This window comes from Oreochromis niloticus, linkage group LG3 (genome assembly GCF_001858045.2).
Source record: "Oreochromis niloticus isolate F11D_XX linkage group LG3, O_niloticus_UMD_NMBU, whole genome shotgun sequence".
Taxonomy (NCBI): Eukaryota; Metazoa; Chordata; class Actinopteri; order Cichliformes; family Cichlidae; genus Oreochromis; species Oreochromis niloticus.
The window spans coordinates 71,139,197-71,160,251 of NC_031967.2; the positions used below are offsets into that span (position 1 = coordinate 71,139,197).

The 21,055-nt window shown below is 39.5% G+C and overlaps 1 protein-coding gene and 2 long non-coding RNA genes across 3 annotated transcripts; 1 reads left to right on the plus strand and 2 right to left on the minus strand.

Annotated features, from left to right (window-relative positions):
• Window positions 1-7,103: 7,103 nt before the first annotated feature.
• On the minus strand, window positions 7,104-9,322 carry LOC109201485 (macrophage mannose receptor 1). Its single transcript, XM_025905213.1, has 5 exons — window positions 9,224-9,322; window positions 8,923-9,045; window positions 8,360-8,734; window positions 7,854-8,198; window positions 7,104-7,568 (listed from the first exon to the last, which is right to left on the minus strand). Exons 1-5 carry the CDS (start codon window positions 9,306-9,308, stop codon window positions 7,210-7,212), a joined length of 1,287 nt encoding a protein of 428 aa, XP_025760998.1. The 5' UTR covers window positions 9,309-9,322; the 3' UTR covers window positions 7,104-7,209.
• A 5,902-nt stretch (window positions 9,323-15,224) lies between these two features.
• On the plus strand, window positions 15,225-16,492 carry LOC112844693 (uncharacterized). Its single transcript, XR_003217423.1, has 2 exons — window positions 15,225-15,691; window positions 15,961-16,492. It is a non-coding gene; the product is annotated as an uncharacterized LOC112844693 (long non-coding RNA).
• Window positions 16,493-18,853: 2,361 nt separating this feature from the next.
• LOC112844700 (uncharacterized) lies at window positions 18,854-21,051 on the minus strand. Its single transcript, XR_003217430.1, has 2 exons — window positions 21,005-21,051; window positions 18,854-20,816 (listed from the first exon to the last, which is right to left on the minus strand). It is a non-coding gene; the product is annotated as an uncharacterized LOC112844700 (long non-coding RNA).
• Between the last annotated feature and the right edge of the window lie 4 nt (window positions 21,052-21,055).

A 21,055-nucleotide genomic window follows, 5' to 3' on the forward strand; every position in this document is an offset into this window, starting at 1 on the left:
TGAGTTCACTTCCCTCTATTACCCTCCTGTGTATGTAAGTCTTCTGTCTCTTACTGTTAGTTGTCAGGTCATCTGCTTATGTTCCCCCCATGTATTCACAGTCATAGTTAGAGTCATAGTCACAGTTAAAATCATAGTTAGAATCACAGTCAAAAGTCATGGCCCAGTCTTAGTTGTCGGTTTTGGTTTTGTTATTCATGTATCAGCCCAAATAAAGGGTCGTTTTTGTTTTGCAACCTTAGCACTGTCTTCCTCTGTGTCTGCTTGTGGGTCTTCTTCCTCCCTCCATACAGTCTGCCACTACAGGTTGTGACATCAAGACTGGATTCTCTTATTGTATTTTAAGAATAAAGTAGGTATATTTTTTCTAGTTGCATTGTAATTTAAATGCTATGTAATTTATACAATGAAAACAGAAAGTAAAAATCTTGAATTCCTGTCAGTCGAGTGACTAACAAGAAAGTGAATAAATGATATGAAGCATACTTTATCTACTTTGCTGACTATTCGACCATTGTCCTGTTCTGGAACACTGCCTTAGACCTTGCAATGCCTATGAATTACTTAGACTAAGAAATTTACTGGAATACTGATTCTCTTACCCTAAAATTTGCCTGACTTTTGCCTTCTTACTCAAATGATCTAATAGTTATTCTCAAGGTGAGTGAAAAACATGGAGGCCAACACATATGTCAAAACAGCCAACAAAGACTTTACCAGCTGTGGCTGCGATGCATGCAGAGCAAACTTCAGATTTGACATGTTCCTTAAAAAATGCATCAGTTCACTTGAATTGGAGAAAACCATACTGTTTCATAAATAAACACTGACATATATGAAATGGTGAGAAACCATACAACTGTGGCCAATGTGGTAAAATGATTTAAAATGCCACTGGCTTGTGTATAACAGACTAAGTCATCTAAATAAACACTGACATGTTCACAAAGGACAGTCCAAACTGTTGACAATTTTGTGGAAGATTTTAGTGCCTTGGAACATCTAACAAGAACCGATGTAGCGACACAGCTTAAACAACTCTTATACTTAAATGTAACATGAAATTTGAAAGAAAGAAAATACACAGGTGCAACAAATGTACTTAATTACTGTGGCCCTGATATGCAAAACACACACAATAATGAGGATGAAAAATAATTTCAGAAACTACATTTTGGAAAACACTAATATTTTGAGGTTTTGACTGAATGGATCCTATCTATTGTGTGTGTTTTTTTCTATAATTTGTTGTCTTTTGTGCCTCAGGGTCATCCTGTTCAAAAGCCATCAGCAAATGTACACAGTGGAAAAAGCAATAAAGCTGAGACCGGTCTGGTAGAAATGCACCATGAATAGAAGACCTACCCACATAGCAAGCAGGTCTTGCCCGGATCTGGCATCAAGCTTGCACTTCTAACTGACTGGTGTCATGGCAGAGTGTATGTCAACCAGATGCGGGCTAGGTCTGGCAAGCACTGGGCTTATCCACACACACACACACACACACACACACACACACACACACACACACACACACACTACCCAGATAGATTGACCACATTTTTCTCAGAGTTCTGAATTTATTTATTTATTTATTTATTTTACTTCAACACCATATTTTACTTTTTTTTTCCTTTCCTCGCCAAACCAGAGTGACTATACCAATTTTGCTATGTGGGATATATGTCAAAGTACAAGCTTATTTCAAAGAAAAACACTTCAATAGGAAAAAAGTATCATAAAGTCTTCACATCTTTCACATATTTTTATTGGCTGCTATGGCATATTGTGAAATAAAATACCATAATAACAGCTATAGACACACAAACTCGCATTACTTCTCCTTTATTTATCCCTCTTTTATTAACAACAGCAACAAGAATCACGGAAACAACACAGGAGACAAACAAAGACGATCAGACCTACAAATATGCCTATGATTGCCCAGGCACTCATTGTCCATTCTGTCAAAAAAAACAACACAGGATTAGAAAATTTACATCATATTTTAAGAAATTCATAATGAGTTTCTGTGTACCTTGAGTTCTGTCCTGAACACAGTACTGATCTCTGACATTATTATAATTAATTATTGTTTGTACTATATTTGATTGTTTAGAGGTTATTTACAGCACAGCATTACCTTCCATTATGCATTGGAAGGCATCAATCCAGCCTGTCATTAGTATTACTTAATTTACTGTTCAATGTTTTTGACTGCGCTGTACTTGAACTTGTTTTCCCCCCACTACTCCCTCACTCATAAATAAAAAAAAAGGAACAATGTATCTACAGCACTGACCTCTGACTTTCAGCTCCACCTTTCTCTTCAGCAGGATGTTTCCCTTCCTGCTGCAGACGGTGCAGGTGTAGGTCCTGGTGTCTCCATCTGTGGGGTGTTTCAGGGTCAGACTGAGGTCTCCAGTTTTCAGCAGGTCTTCATTCATCTTCATTCGGTCTTTGTAAACCTGGTGCTGTTCTTCAGGCTGGTCAGAGCCGTTCTCATACACGTGGACCTTCATGTTATCAGCGTTTCTCCACTCAATGTTAGCATCTTCAGGCAGAGGAACTAGACTACTACAGGGCAGCTGAACAGAGTCCACCCCTGACTCCACCTGTACCTGAGGGACTGAAAACACAACAAAACACAGTGTAAGATTTTGCATTTTACAATGTGAGTCCACCGGGAGCCCTTTCTGATAAAATCAGCTGCTGACTGACAATAAATTAAGATCTGCTTCACTGTGAATCATCATTTTTGAAATGTACATTATTTCCCTTTAACCCTGTTAATTCAAATCTCATCTCATTATCTGTGATGAAAAATTTCAAGATTCTGCCCTTTTCTATGGCAGTACGACCTGGCTGGATGGATGGAAGCCCCTATAACAGCGGTGTTCCTTGTCTTTTTACTGTTTCCGGCTCTGTACCCGTTACTATGTATGTCCCAGTGAATGTTCTTATAGTTCATGGTTTTCAGTGTTCCCCTCTTGGGCTTTTGTGTACCTTTTCATTCCTAACATCCTTATAATGAAAACCTCACTTTAAGTTTGCCTTTTGGCTGCCTCCATACTTATTCAGAATTACTTGAGCTCACATTGTAGCCAGGTACATCACAGAAAGTCTTGTAGCAGATGGGAGATGTTTGGCTTTAAATGTGTTTTTTTTCTCCCCCTGAACTATCTTCAGTGCAACCAAACAGCAAATAAAAAGAAAGAGAGCAGTATCTATCAACAGCACTGACCTCCGACTTTCAACTCCACTTGTTTCTTTAATAGGATGTATCCCTCCCTGCTGTAGACATTGCAGGTGTACATGCCTTCATGTCTCTTCGAAGGTATGTCAAATTGACACTAGGGTCTCCAAATTTCAGTGGATTTCTCTTCATCTTGGTTTGGTCTTGTTAAGGGTTCAGAAATTGAGGAGGAAGACCAAAGTAATGACCACTGATCCTGCCGGGTGCAATTAGACGACATTTTAATGAATACACATGTGGAGTCCAACACTGTGCAGATTCAGTGTTGAACTGTCTTACAATAGTCAAAACAAAGGTTTTATAGGGGTAAGATAGTACAGCCCCCTCCTCCCAGACACAATACAGCATACGTCAATTCAACACCACAGATGTTCAGTTAACTTTGACACAGTTTAAAAGAACAGTCTTCAGCTCGAACCCAGGTGCTTCCCCCAGCTTCGGTGTCGCTTATCTCTGGGACATCTGGTGTACTTCCTGGAACAGACTAACACGTACGCACCCAAACTTTGCAAACTTAAGCAAAACACATCTTAACTTTTACCTGCTAAATGAGTCTACAGATGTGTGTGTGTGTGTGCGTGTATGTGTGGGTGTGTGTGTGTGTGTGCTGTGTACTGCGTACGTGTCATGACCTCTCCTGCACCCCGGCTCACCTCACACCTCTCGTGACACAAGGCCTGCGCACGTACACAGCTGAAACTATATGTGTCTGTATGTGTCTGTATGTGTGTAATAATCTTGACTGATATATAAAATGTATAAAACAACTGTTTCACTCTAATACAACTACTTAAAACTTAATCAAAGCTTAATCAGAGATATTAATGCATAATAAAACAGCCTGCTCAAAACACCTTACAATCTGAGTCTGCTTTCAGTTTCACTTCTGCAAAAGCATGCCGTTTCCTGTCAGCCTGCAACTCAGTGTCTCACCCACTGAAGACTTCAGTGTAAAAATATAAAAACATTCAAAAGCCTTTAAAATTATAGATTCACCTCAACAGTTTAAAGTGGTTCTTCTTGGACCTGTAATAAAAGCTTAATTGGGTGCCAATATGTTTAAACATCTAAATGCAATATCAATATTAATAATTAATGGAATAGTAATAATGATCATAAAAAATAACAGCAAATAATAGCAGCATAATATTTTACTATTCCTGACACTCTCTGTAAAACTGGTGCTGCTCTTGAGGCTGGCTGGAGCTGTTCTGATAAATGTGGACCTTATTGTCAGCATTGTTTACCCACTTCACCATTACCCAAGCCGGGGCTCGAAACGGCAACCTTCGGAATACAAGGCGAACGCCCAACTCTTGAGCCACGATCGCCCCATTGAAAATGAAACTGCAGTTTCTTACTAATAAAACAGACTCTTCAAAAAAGGCCGAAGCCACCACGGCATTAGCTATCGCTGAACATGTAACCATACCTTGGTTACTGTTTTGAGTCGAAAGCAGCTGAGTTGCACCTTGCACCTAAGGATGAAAAAAATGTCAGAAAGCGGTGTGTAGCCTTTACCATATCCCCCACTAATGAGTTGAGGGTGAGACTGACGGACAATATTGAAGCATTGCAGTACATGTCAGTTTTCAATGTGGAGGAAACTCTAAAGCACAAGAAGAGCCCTGGAGAAATAGAAAAAATTGCTAAACTCCTTGGCTTCTCCCCTGAAGCGATAGATAAGATTGTCCACCAATGGCGTACCATCCATCTTAGTAAATGGAATGAGACAAAAAACACAATAGACTTCTAGAGTGAGATTTGGAAGTACAGGGATGCAGCTGATATCAACCCATTTCAAAAACTTGCAATGGCTGCTGTGTCTGTGTTGTCCTTGCCACACTCAAATGCTGAAGTTGAGAGAGTATTCAGCCAGATGAGTGTGGTAAAAAGCAAACTTTGAAATTGGATGTTCTTGCAGAGCCTTAACTCCATCCTGTACATCCGATATGGACTGAAGCTGTCTGGTGAGGCTTGCTATGAGCACCAGCTGCCTGACAATGTTTTGCAGCTTGTTGGCACATCAGCAGCGTACTCATTTAAGTTAAATGCTACAGTTGCTGAACTGTAGAGAATCTTGACAAAAATAAGGATGACCCACTCCTTCTGTGAGCCAGCACAGCCTGGATGTCTGAAACAAAACCCCACTCAGCCTGAATTAGGACCAGACTAGTCCCCAGCATTTTTTTTGCATTGCCCCTGTTTATTTCTACTGTCTGTTTTTGGTCCATTTAGATTGCTAATGTAGTTTGTTAACAACATTATGGTTAAAAATGTTTTTCTTTTACCATTATTCTTGTGTGGTTTAAAACTACTTAAAAAAGGGGGGGGAAAAGCCAAAAAAAAGAAGAAGTAACTCTGCCAGAGTGCCTATTTTGGTTCACTTTTGCCGGTCCCAAGGCCGGATAAAGGAGGAGGGTGGGAATTATGATATTAAAACAATAATTGCTCAAAGAAATGTAACTTGTAGTTGTAAATATAAATGCCTAAATGCATTCTCTACAGTGTAGTTTACAAGTATGACCAGTTATGCAAATTAGGCGATGACATCATTTAGCGACTTCTAGCGACTTTTAGGACAGCCAATAGCGATTTTCCTTAATGAGGAGTTGGCAACACTGACCTGTGTTCCTGTTTTTATTTAACTTGTTTATTTATTTCACTTAATCATCTTTTTTGTTTGTAACCAGGTTACAAATGTGATTGATTTAAATGTGTTGAAATAGTAAAAACATTGAAACCATGTTAAAATGTAAAATAATAATGTTTAAAGTATTCAGACAAATTTTTAAATGCCTTTTAAAAACTTAAATGAGCATTTGCATTATGTATGGTTCATTTTTACAAGTTTCCTTTTTTATTGTGAAATGTTTCTAAGAGGAAGTGACTGTGGTTGCTATCGGTGACTCTAAGTTTCTGCCAGTGTGTATGAACTGGACTATCTCCTCAACAGTCTTTGTGGATGTTCATGTTTTACAAACTGTCTGTGAGAAGCTCGAGACATTTCTGCTCCACATCCACTGAGCAGCTGCTCACTTCAACACATCAACACAGACATAAAAAAAAGACGTTGACCGGTGTTACAAAATAAACCTTTAGTGGACCAAAACTGGAAGTCCAAAATGAAATTTTAAAAGATGTTACTCCGACGTGACTTTGCGCAGTGCGAGTGACATGTAAACATAATGATTTATCAATTACAGAACACTGATATGAGGTCCGATGTCACATACACACTCCTAACCAACAAAGCTCTATGAGACTGATTTAAGACTTATGTTATTACCGGGTGGCAGCACGTCAAAGTTTTCCAATCTGCTGATGTTTTTCGCCTTTTTGCTGGCTCCATAATGTGCCTCCAATGTTGGTGCATGCTTGTGACGATCCCCAGAATCAACTCAGATCTAGTTCCCGCAAAAAACTAAGTTGTGTCTTTTCAACAGCTTAAATAATGAGTCAGTTATGTCATTTCAAAGAAACAAAGCCTCATTTGTCTTTAGTCTATGGGTCTCTTTGGGCCTCAACACAGGCTTCATTTGGAAACGCTCATATGGAATCATGACACAAACATGGTTTTACCTGCTTTTAGTGGCAGGCTTTGTAATTCAAGCTGAGGATACAATGATGTGATACACAGATTTACAGCACATGAAGCAGAAACATTCAAACCATCACAATATCTGAACTAAATCAAAAGAAATATCCTGCTACAGTTTAATAATGAACCAAACCAGCAACAATGAAGGAAGAAACCAAGATGCTCCTGACTCTGGTAAAGGAGAAGAAATGAAACACAGACTGCTCTCTGCAAATATCTAACCTGCACGTAATAATCTGTTGGTCATTTTTCTCCCACTTCAAACCCAGAGACTGTAAACACTGAGCAGAAACACAGAGTTCACCCCAGAAAATCTACATGTGCAGCTAAGAAGTGACTTTAGGTTTAAACCTCAGTGTTTTATACAAATAAAATTAAATGTCTCATTGTCCCTCTGACTGACCCACTTGTGCTGCCCTCCTGTGGTCATAGCTACACATGTGCTACAGTTTTCAGTCTTTCCCTCTGAAGCCCAATTCTCATAGCACACTAGGTTGTCATCAACCCAGAACCACAAATCCAGAGAGCAGGAGTAGCGCAGTCCCAGCCACACAAAAGGAGTCGAGGCGTTTTTGGCTCTTTCCTGGACCCATCGCTGCTCATGAGGGTTGCTGATTGAAACCAGGTCATGGTGTTCCTGTCTGCAGTAAGTCACGGCTTCATCCCAGGTTTTGTTTTCCCTGATCAGAATCAGTTTATCTGCCAAAAAGTCTGAGAAAACATCAGTCAGTTAAATCTGGAGTTAAAATATCTGGATGTTTGGTCCAGTTTCACTGGAAGAACAAAAGAAAACATTTCAGCGATTCTTCAGGCGAATCAGCCGCTCTACAGAGAAATCTCTGTTCCAACCATCAGCTAAACATCTTCACCTCTGACAGAAGTTCAACATACATGCAGAAATAAGTGGCTGAAGAAACATACTGCCCTAAATCCTCTCAGTGATTCCAGCAGTTCATCTATTGGACAAACAGCTGAGATAAATCTGTGTAAACTCACCATCATAGCAGAAGAAAGGCTTTCTTTGGTCACATTCAGCAGAGCTCCATCTTCCTGATCTCTCTAACAGAGTCGTAGCACATTTCCTGTTGTTTAGTCCATCATTAAATGAGTCCATGTCCCAGTATCTGAAAGAGAAGTTACTCCCATCTGACCACCTCCAGCTGTCTCTGAACAGGCCGATCCACGAGGCTTCAGACTTCGGCAGATTCTTAAACTCTTCACTGTATATCTGATTGAGTCCACTGGCCAGGTCGGTGTGATGCTGTCTGCAGTAGTTCTGAGCCTCAGTCCAGGTCTTCATCTCTTCAATCAAATGAAAGGTTTTATTGTCTTTTATCGTTTCTGTCAAATTAACAGAGAAACACAAAAAACATCTTTATCAACTAATTTCTCTCATTCTTCAAACTGTCTCTTTCAGGAACATATGATATAACACAGATTATAAACTAGATTATAACATTATTAAATATTGTATTATCAGATTACCTTCCATATATTCTCACCGTTATAGCAGATAAACTTAAATGTGTGAGTACATGGAAAATCTGCCCACTTGTCTCCTGTCCTCACACAGTTCTCAGGGTATTCTCCATCATTTGGCTCTGTAGCTCCCCAACAGGTCTTATTTTCAGTGTATTCCTCCCCCAGCAGAGACCAGTGCCACCTCCTGTTGTGTTTGCCTGGCTCGCTGTACAGTCCAATCCAGGCTTCTGTTTGACTCTGTGCAGAGCCTTGAAGTCTTCTCATGTCTGTCAGGTCAAACACTTTGGCCAGGTCTGTGTAGTTCTCTCTGCAGTATGCCCGTGCTTCATCCCAGCTCATCTGTTCTTTAATAAAGTGGTACTCATACAGGTGACATGTGATGAAGACACACTGACCTAAAACAGAAGAAATACTGTTGAATATCTGCTGATACAAGCAGGAAACTCATGTTCCCATCAAACTGTCCAGTTTACAGGTGAATCCTTGATTTTCTCAGTAAGAGTTCATTTGTTTAATGAGTCCTGATCAAACTAAAGGATTTTAGGTGGAAACAATCAGGAGCCCTGGTAAAATGATCACTCACCCATCAGAAGAAGCAGAAACAGACTCCACTGCATCGTCGCTCTGTCACATGAAAATGACTTTTCTTTCATTTGGAGGAAACAATGAATCCAGCAGCTCTTCACTGTTTGATGGACACACAGCACTTTATATTAAACACAGATATCTAGTTTATCACACACTGATATAATAAATATATCATTATTCTTAGTAAATGTTCACCTATTTAAAATTGTCCATGAAGACATAGCAATAGTTCAAATGTGGTCCACACAGCACCTCTGTACACAAACATGAAATGAGCCTGCAGGTTTGAAACTCACATCTGGTTCTTCTCTGGTGTTCATGCAGACAGCTCTGCAGTGAATAACCATCTGTACTAACACACACTCTCTTTGTACTCAGCATTTCAATATTAAGATACAGACTTCCCCTCTGACACAAAGACACAGTGTAGATATGAGTCATGAAAGGACTTGTTTACATTAAGCTCTGGAAAAATAAGAGAAAATACCTCACTGTGGACTGTCCAGCAAGATAAATGAGGAAGTGTGATTATAATATCTAAACATAACTTCCTACTGTTTGTGGTGCAGGTGAGAGAGAGTCTATGTCTCTCTTTTATATCTCAGGTTTTAAACACCAGTTTCTCCAAATAATTCTGAAGGAATATGTAAATTATCAACCTTTTCCCTCTTACTTTATATTATTGGGTGTACTGGTTAGTTGAGAAATCTATATTGCAGACAGATGTGAATGTGAATATAATTGGCAGTCTCTGTCTATGTGATAGTCCTGCTAACTGGTGACATCATTAGAGGTTTTTGATACGGGCGACACGGGTGGCAGACTTATAATTTGCACCGATGTTTTTTCGAAATTCTATACGTTCAAAGTGAGCGCGAGAGCCCTCGGTGCGCCTGCTGCTGCTGAAGTCAAAGTAAACTTTATTGTCATCTCCGCTACATACAGTCCAGTATATAGAGAGACGAGACGACGAGGCTCCAGTTACAGCAGTGCAAGTAAACAAACAATATATATAAGAAGAGTAAGAAAATAAATAAATATAAATATATACATAATATAAATATTCATTTTAGTTCCAGGGGTAAAGGGATCAATAACAATTTAAAATTTATAATTTACAATTTGATGATTTAAAGTCTCACACAACCCCTTGAAAGGGGAGGGGCCGGCTGCTTCCAAATAGAGCACATTTCATTCATAATGATGTAAATCCAAGCCCATTATGTTGTCATGGTCTGAATCCTGGGTTGTGCAAAATCCCAGAAATAAACCCTTGACAAAGTGAATCTGTGTACTAAGGTGTAGGTTTATTAGGTTATGTTGTGGTGATCCAAGAGTTGGGGGATGGGTGTTCATACTGGAGTGCAAAATTAAAACCAAGATGGACAAGAAAAGTTCAAATCCATCAGGTGCTCAGTTTGAACACCTGATGGTCCTAGCCGCCAAACAGGCTAGGACCGTCACTGGGTGACATGTCCAGGGTGCCAAATGATCACCTTGAGTCGTGAACAATGGACATCACTGGGGTGCTGGGTTTCCTCCTTTTTAGTACACGGCCAGGTTATTAATGCAGCAGCTTTTAATTGGTGTTTGTTTGTGGGCCTTTCTGTCTGAAGATAAATGGGAGAAAGGTTTTGTAACTCATCCAAGTGACTTCTTCAGTCTCAGCTGACTGCTGGTTTCCCCAAACTTATAAACAGTGCACTTTTACAATGACTGAAACTAACACCACTGAAGGAACAATTGGCTGTGAGGTCAGTTTTAGAGATGCCAGGATTTCACTTTTTTATGTACGATACTGATATCATAAATTTGGATATCTGCTGATATAGTCTGTAGTCTATTTTATAATCAATAGAACTTTTTAAAAATATTTTTATTGCATTTTGTGTAAGTTCGTACTCTTGTTTTAAAAAAACAAAACACTAAAGCTATTCCGTTATACCTGTATGCAAAAATTACACTGCACCAAAATATTTCATAGTTCAGCAACACTGACCAGTCTAATAAACTTAAACCTGCACCATCCTCCCTATTCTGGTATTCTACAATAATTAAATGAATTCAACATCTTTCTTCAACAGATGCAGACTGCACCAATGGTACCTTCCCAAAGGAAAATGTACTATAGGTACTGTACCATGTGACCCCACTTCTGCAAATCCCTTTATTGTGGAGGGAATGAACCCGTTCCGGGTCAACCAGCTGCATGTCCCCTGCTCCCTTGGCTGCTTTTGTCCCTGTGGTTGGCGTACTTGTCAGATATTGACAAATTACAGACTACATACCAGCAGCGTGCAATAACCCGACTGATGCTAGGCTAGTGACAGTAAGTGCAATTACTGGTTTCATTTATTTAATATTGTTGTTTTTGTTTATTTATTGTTGTTTTTTGTTTATTTCACCATGGCCGAATGTTAAATTGATGTGATAAATTAATGTTTCAAGAGTGGAGTGAGTGATTTCATTTTTTGTAGTTTTGTACGTTTTGGATGTTTTTTTTAATTACTTTTCTGATTAAATGCCAAAACTTTTGAATTGAGTTGAACCCCTTTAGATTATTGAACTTGTTGGGCAACAACTATGATTAAATGTGTTTTCTAAATATTTGACAAGCTTTGGATATTGTTTATTAGCTTTATTGCTAATATACTTTGATGGGACCCATGAGAATGTTTTTCTATAATAGTATTTTGAATGATATTGATGATGATGACTTTGAGATGTTATGATTTGTTTGGTTATTGGTTTATTGATTGTTGTATAAAATATGGCATTAATTATTTGACTTTGTTATTTATGGATTTATTGATTTTGTTTTATCATGGCAATTGAACGCTGTTTAAGGCAAGGCAAGGCAAGTTTATTTATATAGCACTATTCAACAACAAGGTGATTCAAAGTGCTTAAATTTAATATTGAATGATAGTTTATGTTTTTGACCTTGTTTAGGTCAGGTTTTGTTTTTCTCCCGCGATCAAAGCCCTGATCAGCGCAAGATGCCGAGCCACCCGACCACCGCTGCATTACAGCAGGAATCGTGAACCTATGGACTGAATTATATATATATATATATATATATATATATATATATATATATATATATATATACTCTTCACCAGCTTGTTCTGCTGTTCACACCTAAGCTTCTCATAACCACCGAGTGAACTCGCCTACTGCCGTGATCTCATTCTTCAGCTGTGGTTCTTCCGTCTTACCTCCTTGCCTGCCTGCCCTGACATTTCTGGACATGCTGGTAACATTCCCACGGACAACCTCCCCAGGGCCGTCCGACCTGGACCTCCAAGTAAGAAAACACCGTCTCCGACATACTCACCTTAGCCTTCTGATCCTTACCTGTCCAGTAACCTCTTCTCCCTCTGTTGCAGAATTCCCTGTTCCATTGTTCCCTTTCTGAGACTCCCACAAGATCCATCTCTCAATGGCAACTGTCTTTCATTCTGGTTTCTGCTCTCCACTGCAAAACCACAATCCCTATGTTGTTGTTTTTTTTTGTTTTGTTTTGTTTTTGTAAAATAATGTCTTGTAAATAGTTTATCTGCATGCTGCATTTTGGTACACTCTTTGTGTGAACCATAGGTTCATGACACTAATAGGTTTGTTTTCATGATGTTTAGCTCCATCCATCATCCCTGCTGAGGAAATGCTGGCACCACCATGCCTCACTGTGGGGATGATGTGTTCACGTTCCTATGGAATGTTACGTTTTTCAACTACTCCTAGTGTTTATTTCCAAACACTCCATCCTCCACAAAGTGCTTAACAGTGTAGATGCCACTAAAATAAATAAATTGCATACCAATGATGCCATCAAATATAGAAAAACAAATAAATAAAATCAACAACAACTAAGGCTGCTTTGGTTAATGTGTGTTAAAAGTCATAAAAATGTGTCTTTAGTAATGATTTAAAATGTTCCAGCGTTTGTGCAGATCTAATATTTAGAGGCAGACTATTCCAGAGATGGCTCTGTGGCAGGGCCGCTCTGTCACCACGAGATTTAAGTTTAGACCGTGGAATAGTTAAGGTTAGTTTTGACTGCACGTCGTGGTTCTTTCTGAAGCATAAATAAATAGGAGCTCAACAGGTCAGCTGGGGCTCGGCTGTTGAGTGATTTAAAAACAAAAAGTAACATTTTAGATTGGATCCTGTAAAGAGCAGGAAGCCGTGTAGAGAGGCCCAAACTGGGTTAATGTGCACAGACGAGCAGCTGCATTTTGGTCCGACGGGTGTCAATAAAGCCTGGTCTAAACCAAAGCACAGAGAATTGCATGAAGGCCAAAAAGTTTAGTTTGTTCTGAGAAGACCGCCTTATGCAGAGCAAAGGGGGCTGAATACAAATGCATCACACACATTTCAGATATTTAATGGTAAAAACTTCTGAACACCATGGATAATTTTCCTTCTGCTTCACAATCCTGGGATGCTTAGTGATGGTTTATCAGGTTGCCGTGGTAACATGATAAGCATGGAAAAGTAAAGAGGCCATAAAGAGTTTTTCAGTTAGGACGTTAGCTTGTTTATAATGACCTCCTTCTTGCATAGTTACATTTGTTGCTGCTGTCCCTTTAAAATTTATTCTGGACTTCCTGTAAAGCTCAGCACTGCATGTTTAAAAGCATTTGTAATCCTTTATTTAGGATTTTTGTGATGCTACCGCAGAATTGTCATTTCATACGCCGGCCATGTCTGTCCTGTCTATAACAACTGAAAAACAAATAAATAAATAAATAAATAAATAATAACAACAAAGGTTGATCAAATTGACCAGTATGGCAAGGCTGTGATGATCCACTTGGTAAAGTAAATGTGTTGACTATCTTTGTTGGCCTTCAGACAACAATTCTGATGGTTAAAGAATCAAACGGGTCAGGCAAAGAAAAACAAAGAAAATTGTCATTTCATCCCATCTGTTTAGCTCACAAACAGTATTTTAAAACGTTTCTGTATCAAATGTGATGTTTCAAACATCGCCCACATAAGTGATTGTTTTATCATCATTTAATTCAGTTTGTGAGCAATGCTTAGTTCATTTTCCTTAACAGCCAAAATCCTTTAAAAAAGCCCTAAAGAAGGAAGAAAAACTGTGAATGCACTCTACACATCACCCTGCTGTCCCCACAAATGCCAAATAATGTGAAGGCTTTTAAACTGTATTGATATGCAGCAGTTTCTAACAATGACCACTGCCAGAGACATCTGATGATACCTCCAGCAGCTGTCCCACCGTGTGAATCAGTGAGACTGTTTAGACTCAGTGTCCGAGTCAGTCAAAGTGTTCCTGTTTGCACTGCAAAAAGTTTCCATTTTATGTAAACAAAGTTCCTGTAACACTAAAAAAGACTTGACCTTTGCATTTATGTAATGAATGGAAGGTGAGCGTGAGAAGTCTGAGCCATGCAGATTTGACTGTTCCTGCTTTCAGCACCTGGATAATTTGTTTGTGCTGCAAAATAAACCAATAGCATCTCTGTGCTGCTTTGAGGAAACAAACATTAGATATGATCAGCTTCTGTTCCAGCAGAGAGGACCACGCACTGAAAGCATGTTTCACAGCAGCCTGAAATAAGTAAACAGGAAAAAGTTTACTTATTTCTAATTTTTATAACTGAACTTCTGCATTTTTTAAATGCGGACAGTTGATTTAAGAAATTAATAACATGTAGCTGATATTTCATATCAAAATAGCTACTGTGAAATAGGTCTGATCTGAAAACACTCATTGAGTTAACAGTTATTATCATAGTCCGTTTGAGCTTCTGGTAGTTTTCTTGTGTCTGCCCCTGGGCGGAGCTGTCATCTCCTCACCTGGAGTTAATTTACTGAGGATATTTAACCCTTTAAGACCTACCACAGAACCAAGTCCGCCAGAGCTTATCTTTATATTTCTACATGCTGTAGTGCCATTTTGGGGAGTATTTCAAGTTGCTACACAACCATTATTTCCCAAATTTTAATAATATGTATGCATTAAGTCCATAGTAACCACATAAACTGCAAAAAAAAGTGCAATAAAATATTTAAAAAATTGAAATTGTTTTTTGTTGTTTTATTTACATATATTTCTAATTAGAGAAAATTCAGGTTATCGATACCTCAAAAATGCAAAAAGTTGCACAAAATAGTTTCCAACCACAGGAAATTGAGCCTGTTGGCCAACAGATGGAGATCTTTCATTTTAATGAGCTGCTTCTTCCCCTCATCATTGCAGAGGCACTCTTTCAGCCATGCGTAGCCCTGCACGCAGACACGTATTGATCAGCAGGGTAACAGATGGCCTCATTGTGCTGCTCTGAGCTCAGATTGATGGTGTTTGTGCTGCTTGAGCTCTCAGGGAGCTCTCTTGTTGTATTTGCCCGTCAGTAGGTCACAAGCTAAGGGGGACCAGGTCATGGCTCCATCACCTGACAGATACACAGACCTCATGTTGTCCCCAAGTTTTAAAACTTGAACTAAATCTTTAGTCCTACTTGGAACTGTCCGTGGTAAATAAACCAAGCTAAGTGAGTTGGTCGTTGAAACTGCTGGCCCAGATGGTCTCACCCACCGCACCCCCACCATTCTCATGGTCTACATTGTAAAAGGAATGATGGGACAAGCACAATCAGCGGGATTGGCTGCAGCTGAGGCGGATGGCCGAGAGAAGCTGGGGTCATTGCCAGTTGCAGTGGAGGACAGACTGTGCAGACCCAGATCACAGTCTGCTGGGTCATCCTCTAAAGCTGGTGGTGGAACCTACGTAGGTGAGCAGTGATGAGCTTGATCCAGGACCCAGCTATTGTCCAGGGGCTCGCAGCAGCGATAATGCTTTAGCTGGTCATCTTTCACTTTAGACCTTGGGTTCATCTGGATCGAATAAACTAGGTCATCCAATTGTCCCAGGACAAAGAATGGCCCTTCATACAGTGGGAGGAACTTTTTGACCTTGTTCCTTTAATGAGATAACACACATTATCTCCAATCTTGTACTGTGTCTGGAAAGAGTTATTGTCGTATTGTCTCTTTGCACAAGTGAATGACTCCCGCAGGGCTTCCCTGGTGATGAGGTGGGCTAGCTCCAGCCACTCACGCATCTGCTACACATACTCTGGAGCTGAGGGTTGGTTGTCTGGATCGTGGGGTGAACCTGCGACCGCTGGCTTGCTCAATTCTAAGCCAAACATCATGAAGTTTGAGGTGAAGCCTGTATTACTGTGCTTGGTCGCCCTGTAGGCCATAACAGCATACAGGATCATCAGGTCCCAGTCACCATGGCACAATGTGGAGGCCATTATGTTTTGGAGCATTGCTGGCCATCTGTAAGGAAGAGGACTCCCTTGTTTATGTATTTATTTATTCAAATTGATGTATTATATACTGTGGAGGAAGGTTGGGATTTAAAAACATACCTGTTAGTGGGAAAATGGTTTAGTCTGTGACAGCTGAAAGGTATTTAACACTGCCAGGTGTCATTAGAGATTATTGTTGTGCAGTGAAGAAGCTCGACATGTGAATTGTTTGTGAGAAGAGCTGCATGAAAAATAAATACTTGTTGTTCCACTGCATTCGTTTTGGTCTTCCTCACTGTAAATCCAGCTGCTAAGGGCCGCCCTATCCCAACATCCGGCTGGGGTTTCAATTCAATTCGATTCGATTCAACTTTATTTATATAGCACCAAATCACAACAACATTTGCCTCACGGCGCTTTATATTGTAAGATAGACCCTGCAATAATAGATACAGAGTAAAACCCAACTATCATATGACCCCCTATGAGCAAGCACTTCGGCGACAGTGGGAAGGAAAAACTCCCTTTTAACAGGAAGAAACCTCCAGCAGAACCAGGCTCAGGGAGGTCCAAGGTGTGGACTGCAACTGTAAAAGCCTTTTGTTCTGTGACTGTGTTTAAAAGGGACCTGAACTGTTCATTGTGAGAGACAACTCTCAGTGCCGCCTGACTGACGTCTCTCCTCATGGGAAATACAGTGTTGGGTTTTAACTGCTCATCGTGTCTGTAGGGTTTGTTAATAAATTTCCACGATACTGTGTAAATTTGGTTCTTAAGTGACGAGTTTACAGTTTCAGGTCAGTGTTACAGTCTGTATATAGAGAATAATACAGACATAAAGGTTGATTCTATATAGATCAGTGTTTGTTCGAGTAACCTGGTGACTTTTATGACATGTCACATACTCATGTGATGACTGAACTTTGACCTTCACACAGAAACTCAAACTCCGATCAGCTGAACCTGCAGCCGGGCAGGTCGGGACTTCCTGTAAAGTCACATGTTGGTCGTGCAGCTCCACACAGAATCTAAATAAAGGCTTTACTGAAGCATTGATGCAGATGCTGCCTTTACATGTAAAGCTTACAAAGTGACACAGACACATGAAGAAGTCAGACAGGTGGAGTAAAGCTGAGCTGTGATCCTGGCAAAGGGTAAAATCAATGATTGACTTCTACAGTTCAGGACAGAAGGACTCTGGGCTTTATTTCAAAAACATATTTGCTGCCGAGTTGATGAAGGAGACATTTTTACAGCCTCCAGAATGGACTTTAGTTTTTTCGGAGTGTGACAGAAAGATGCTGCTCGAACAGCACACATGCTAACATGATGTTCAGATTTAAGATAAAATTCTAAAGTATTCTGTCTGTAAATAAACTGTAAAACAGGAGGGAATAACATCTCTCCTTCATCTGTGCAAATAAAGCTGCTTCTTTTTCTGCAATATTCAGATTTATTCTATTTCTAATGCTGTAAATTTTTACTGTGTTTGCTCAGACCCAGCAGACTGAAGGATCAATGTATTTTTGAATAGATCATAAAGTGCCCAGCAGCGCCCCCATGTGGTCACTCATGACCCTGTATTTATTTGAAACTTTGCGACTCCTTGCAGCAGCTTCCACTCATGATGTTAACAGGTCTCTGTTTTATTTTAAAACTGTATGAAGGAAAAATAACGTTTAAATAAACTTTATTTTCTGTTGTGTTTAGGTTTATGAAACAGTACAGATCACATGAGCGGTGATCTGTCCCTCATTTAATGTTTTGATGAGGATGGTCAGTCTAAAATGTCTCACAGGTATTGAGCTGGGTTAAGATCATAGTTTATGATTAACACCATCTTCATGTTCATTAAAACATTCAGTGAGTCCACATGCTCAATGGATGAATGAGGGAACCTGTAAGTCTATAAAAGCCTTTGTACATGTGTTGGTTTGGTATGCCAGTACAGTTATAAAACGCGCGGGGGCTTTTATTTTCAAACACAAACAGAACTGATTGATTATTCAGAAGCTTGTCTGTTATTATAAATTATAAACTGTTCACTTTCATACAGTTTATTATCTTGTGTTTTTCACTCCTGCAGTTCATCAAAAATTCAGCTGTACATATTTTTGTTATTAATGAGCTTCCACAAATCATTAAATTACTGATGAAGGTTCAACATTCAATCAATATTTAACTGTTTTCATTTAAAAAATAAACCATTTCAGCACTTCCAGGTAAAACTTCATTGTTGTCAGTTTGTGATCTAAATGTTTTTACAGTGTTTATGAGGAGATGATTATAGATGTGAGAGAGTGAACCAGTGTGAGACATAATGACAGACAGTGAAAACATTCAGCCTGTTCATAAATAAACATCAAATAGAATAATCTTATATATATTATGTTTCTATTTGAGCAATTTATAAGTAATTCAACCCCCAGGTCAAAATATGTGAAAAATGCACCATACATAAAAGTTATATTATATTGAAATGTACCTGCTCAATGGTCCATTACATAACCATGTGGAGGCCTCACAGCACAAACAACCTGTTATAGGATCTGTTGTATATTACTACATATAATCTATTTTTATCTGTTATGTTTCCAAATGTCAAGAAGTCACAAGCACAGTTAGATCAAACCAGGCTACGTTTAACTAAGGAAGGTTTATTCATCAAATTATTTATGAAAAAAATGGAACATGAACAGTAACCTGATCTCATAACTGTCACACGATGTTAAACAGAAGCTGTGAGCTCAGCTCTGCACAGTTAATCATAATGAAGCAGTTCATGTTCATATTTTAGATGCAAACTGCTCTTCATATTTTGTCCACCAGATGTCACCAAAGAGAACTGTGTTGGAAAACATTTGTTTTTAAACTAATTTTCACAGAATAAAAAATAATGCAAGGTAAACAAAATAAGAGGCAGAGGCCAAAAGACACAGGAGGCTTAAATCAGAACCTGAGAGAATAACAGTGCCAATCATATCAGAGACAGATGGCTTTAACTTATCAATGTAGTAAATAACATGAGATATATCAGAATGAGGGATGCTGTCAAACTTGAGTGATAAGCAGCTGTGTATAGTCTTGTTTTTAGAAACACTGCCACTGGGTAAATATAATTATCTTTAAACATGCTTCTTTAATTTTTGGAGAAATGAACCAAAAACATTTAGAAAAAGCCTTTTCCATAATCGACTGATCCTCATTAAAAGCTTGCAAATGATGAGTCAAAATGATGGAAGACAGTTTATTTACATGTTGCCTAAATAACCATCATTTAAATTACAGCTGCCAAGTGCTAAGTTTGGCATCACTGGTTTGACATCTGAATGTAATGTGCTGTTACAGATTAACTGCCTTGGTGCCAGTGGGATGGCATAAGACGCCTGCCTGTAATCTTTTTGTGTGCAACTTATATTTGATTAAAAAACACGGAGTTCAGTGAATCAGTCACAAACAATGCATCACCCTCAAACTAGTTTCAGCGATACTATTGTTCCAAAGGGAGGACATGTGGAGACGAGTGGTGTATAAATATCATTTTCCATAATCAAAGGATCTGTTTGTGGAAATTTGATAAGTTTACAGGAAAGTTGCTGATCTCAGAGTTACATTGTAATAGAAACTCCTCCTTGTCATGGTCCGGGTGAGTGCCGGCTTTTTCCACAGCGCCAGTGATTCCACCTCTGGGTGGAGTCGCCGCGTCATCACAGACAGACAGTACCTGGATGTAATTTGGCTGCTGGCTTTAAAGACCAGCACAATCTGGGTTGGCCTCTGGAGCTCTCTTTGACATCTGTTTCCCTTCATTGCAGTGACTCTGAGCTCCCCGGCTCCCGTACCCTTCTAACCCTTCACTTACCCCTCACACCTCTGGGTTCCTGCATGGGCTGTTACCCCGTATCGGGTTCCCAGCCCTCGAACTCTCCATCCTTCAGGCTCAATCCATGGACTCTTAGTTTAGAGTGAATTTACAGCACACAGCATCTATCATAGCTCTGCTCCAGGTTAATCATAGTATTGTTGTAGTTCACAGAGATCATAGTTTTGGCTTTTGCTCCCAGTTTATTCCTACTGAAATGTTAGTTTGATTTTGCTCACAGTTTTTCAGACTTACAGACTTTAGTTATAGTTACTTTATTGTGGAGTCTCACTGGTTAAATCATCAGGCATCTTGTGTGTAGTTCAGCCGTTGTGTTTTCACATTACTTCACTGTAAATAAAGTGTGTGTTCCTTTCATTCTCTGTGCCTCCTGTGCCGTTCATTCTCCTGATGTACGCTCGGTTGTTAAACAGTGAGATTATCTAAACTGTGACATGAGTGCAGTGTAAACACGCTAACTTCAGGAACTTATCTCAGCTGCTGCAGGACATGTCAAACATGTCTTTGGACTGTAGGAAGCATAAAGAGATCCCAGCAGCCAGTGGACAGAATGAGATCCAGTATTAAGGACAAACTGCTTGGATCTCAGTCTAACAGGCTGGTTTATCAGTCTACTTTAGGCTTCACTGACACACGCGGACCATCACATATTTGTAGTGACTGTCTTCACCCCACTGTGGCCTCCTGAGGCAGGACCGACCTCTCCACTTCCACTGCCTAAAGAACAGAAAGGACACAGAGCAGAGCAAAAGGACAGACACATGTGAGTGTGATCCTCCATCATCTCCTCTGCTGTGTAACCAGCAGCTCCTCCCTCCTGCTTTCAGTGTTTCTCTGACTTAGAGCTCAACTGCTTGATCTATAAGACTGTTTGCTTTTTGCTAAAGAGACACAGACTCACATACCTTCTTTTTAGCCGTCTTCTACCATCGATGTTTGTAAAAACCCCAGCGAAA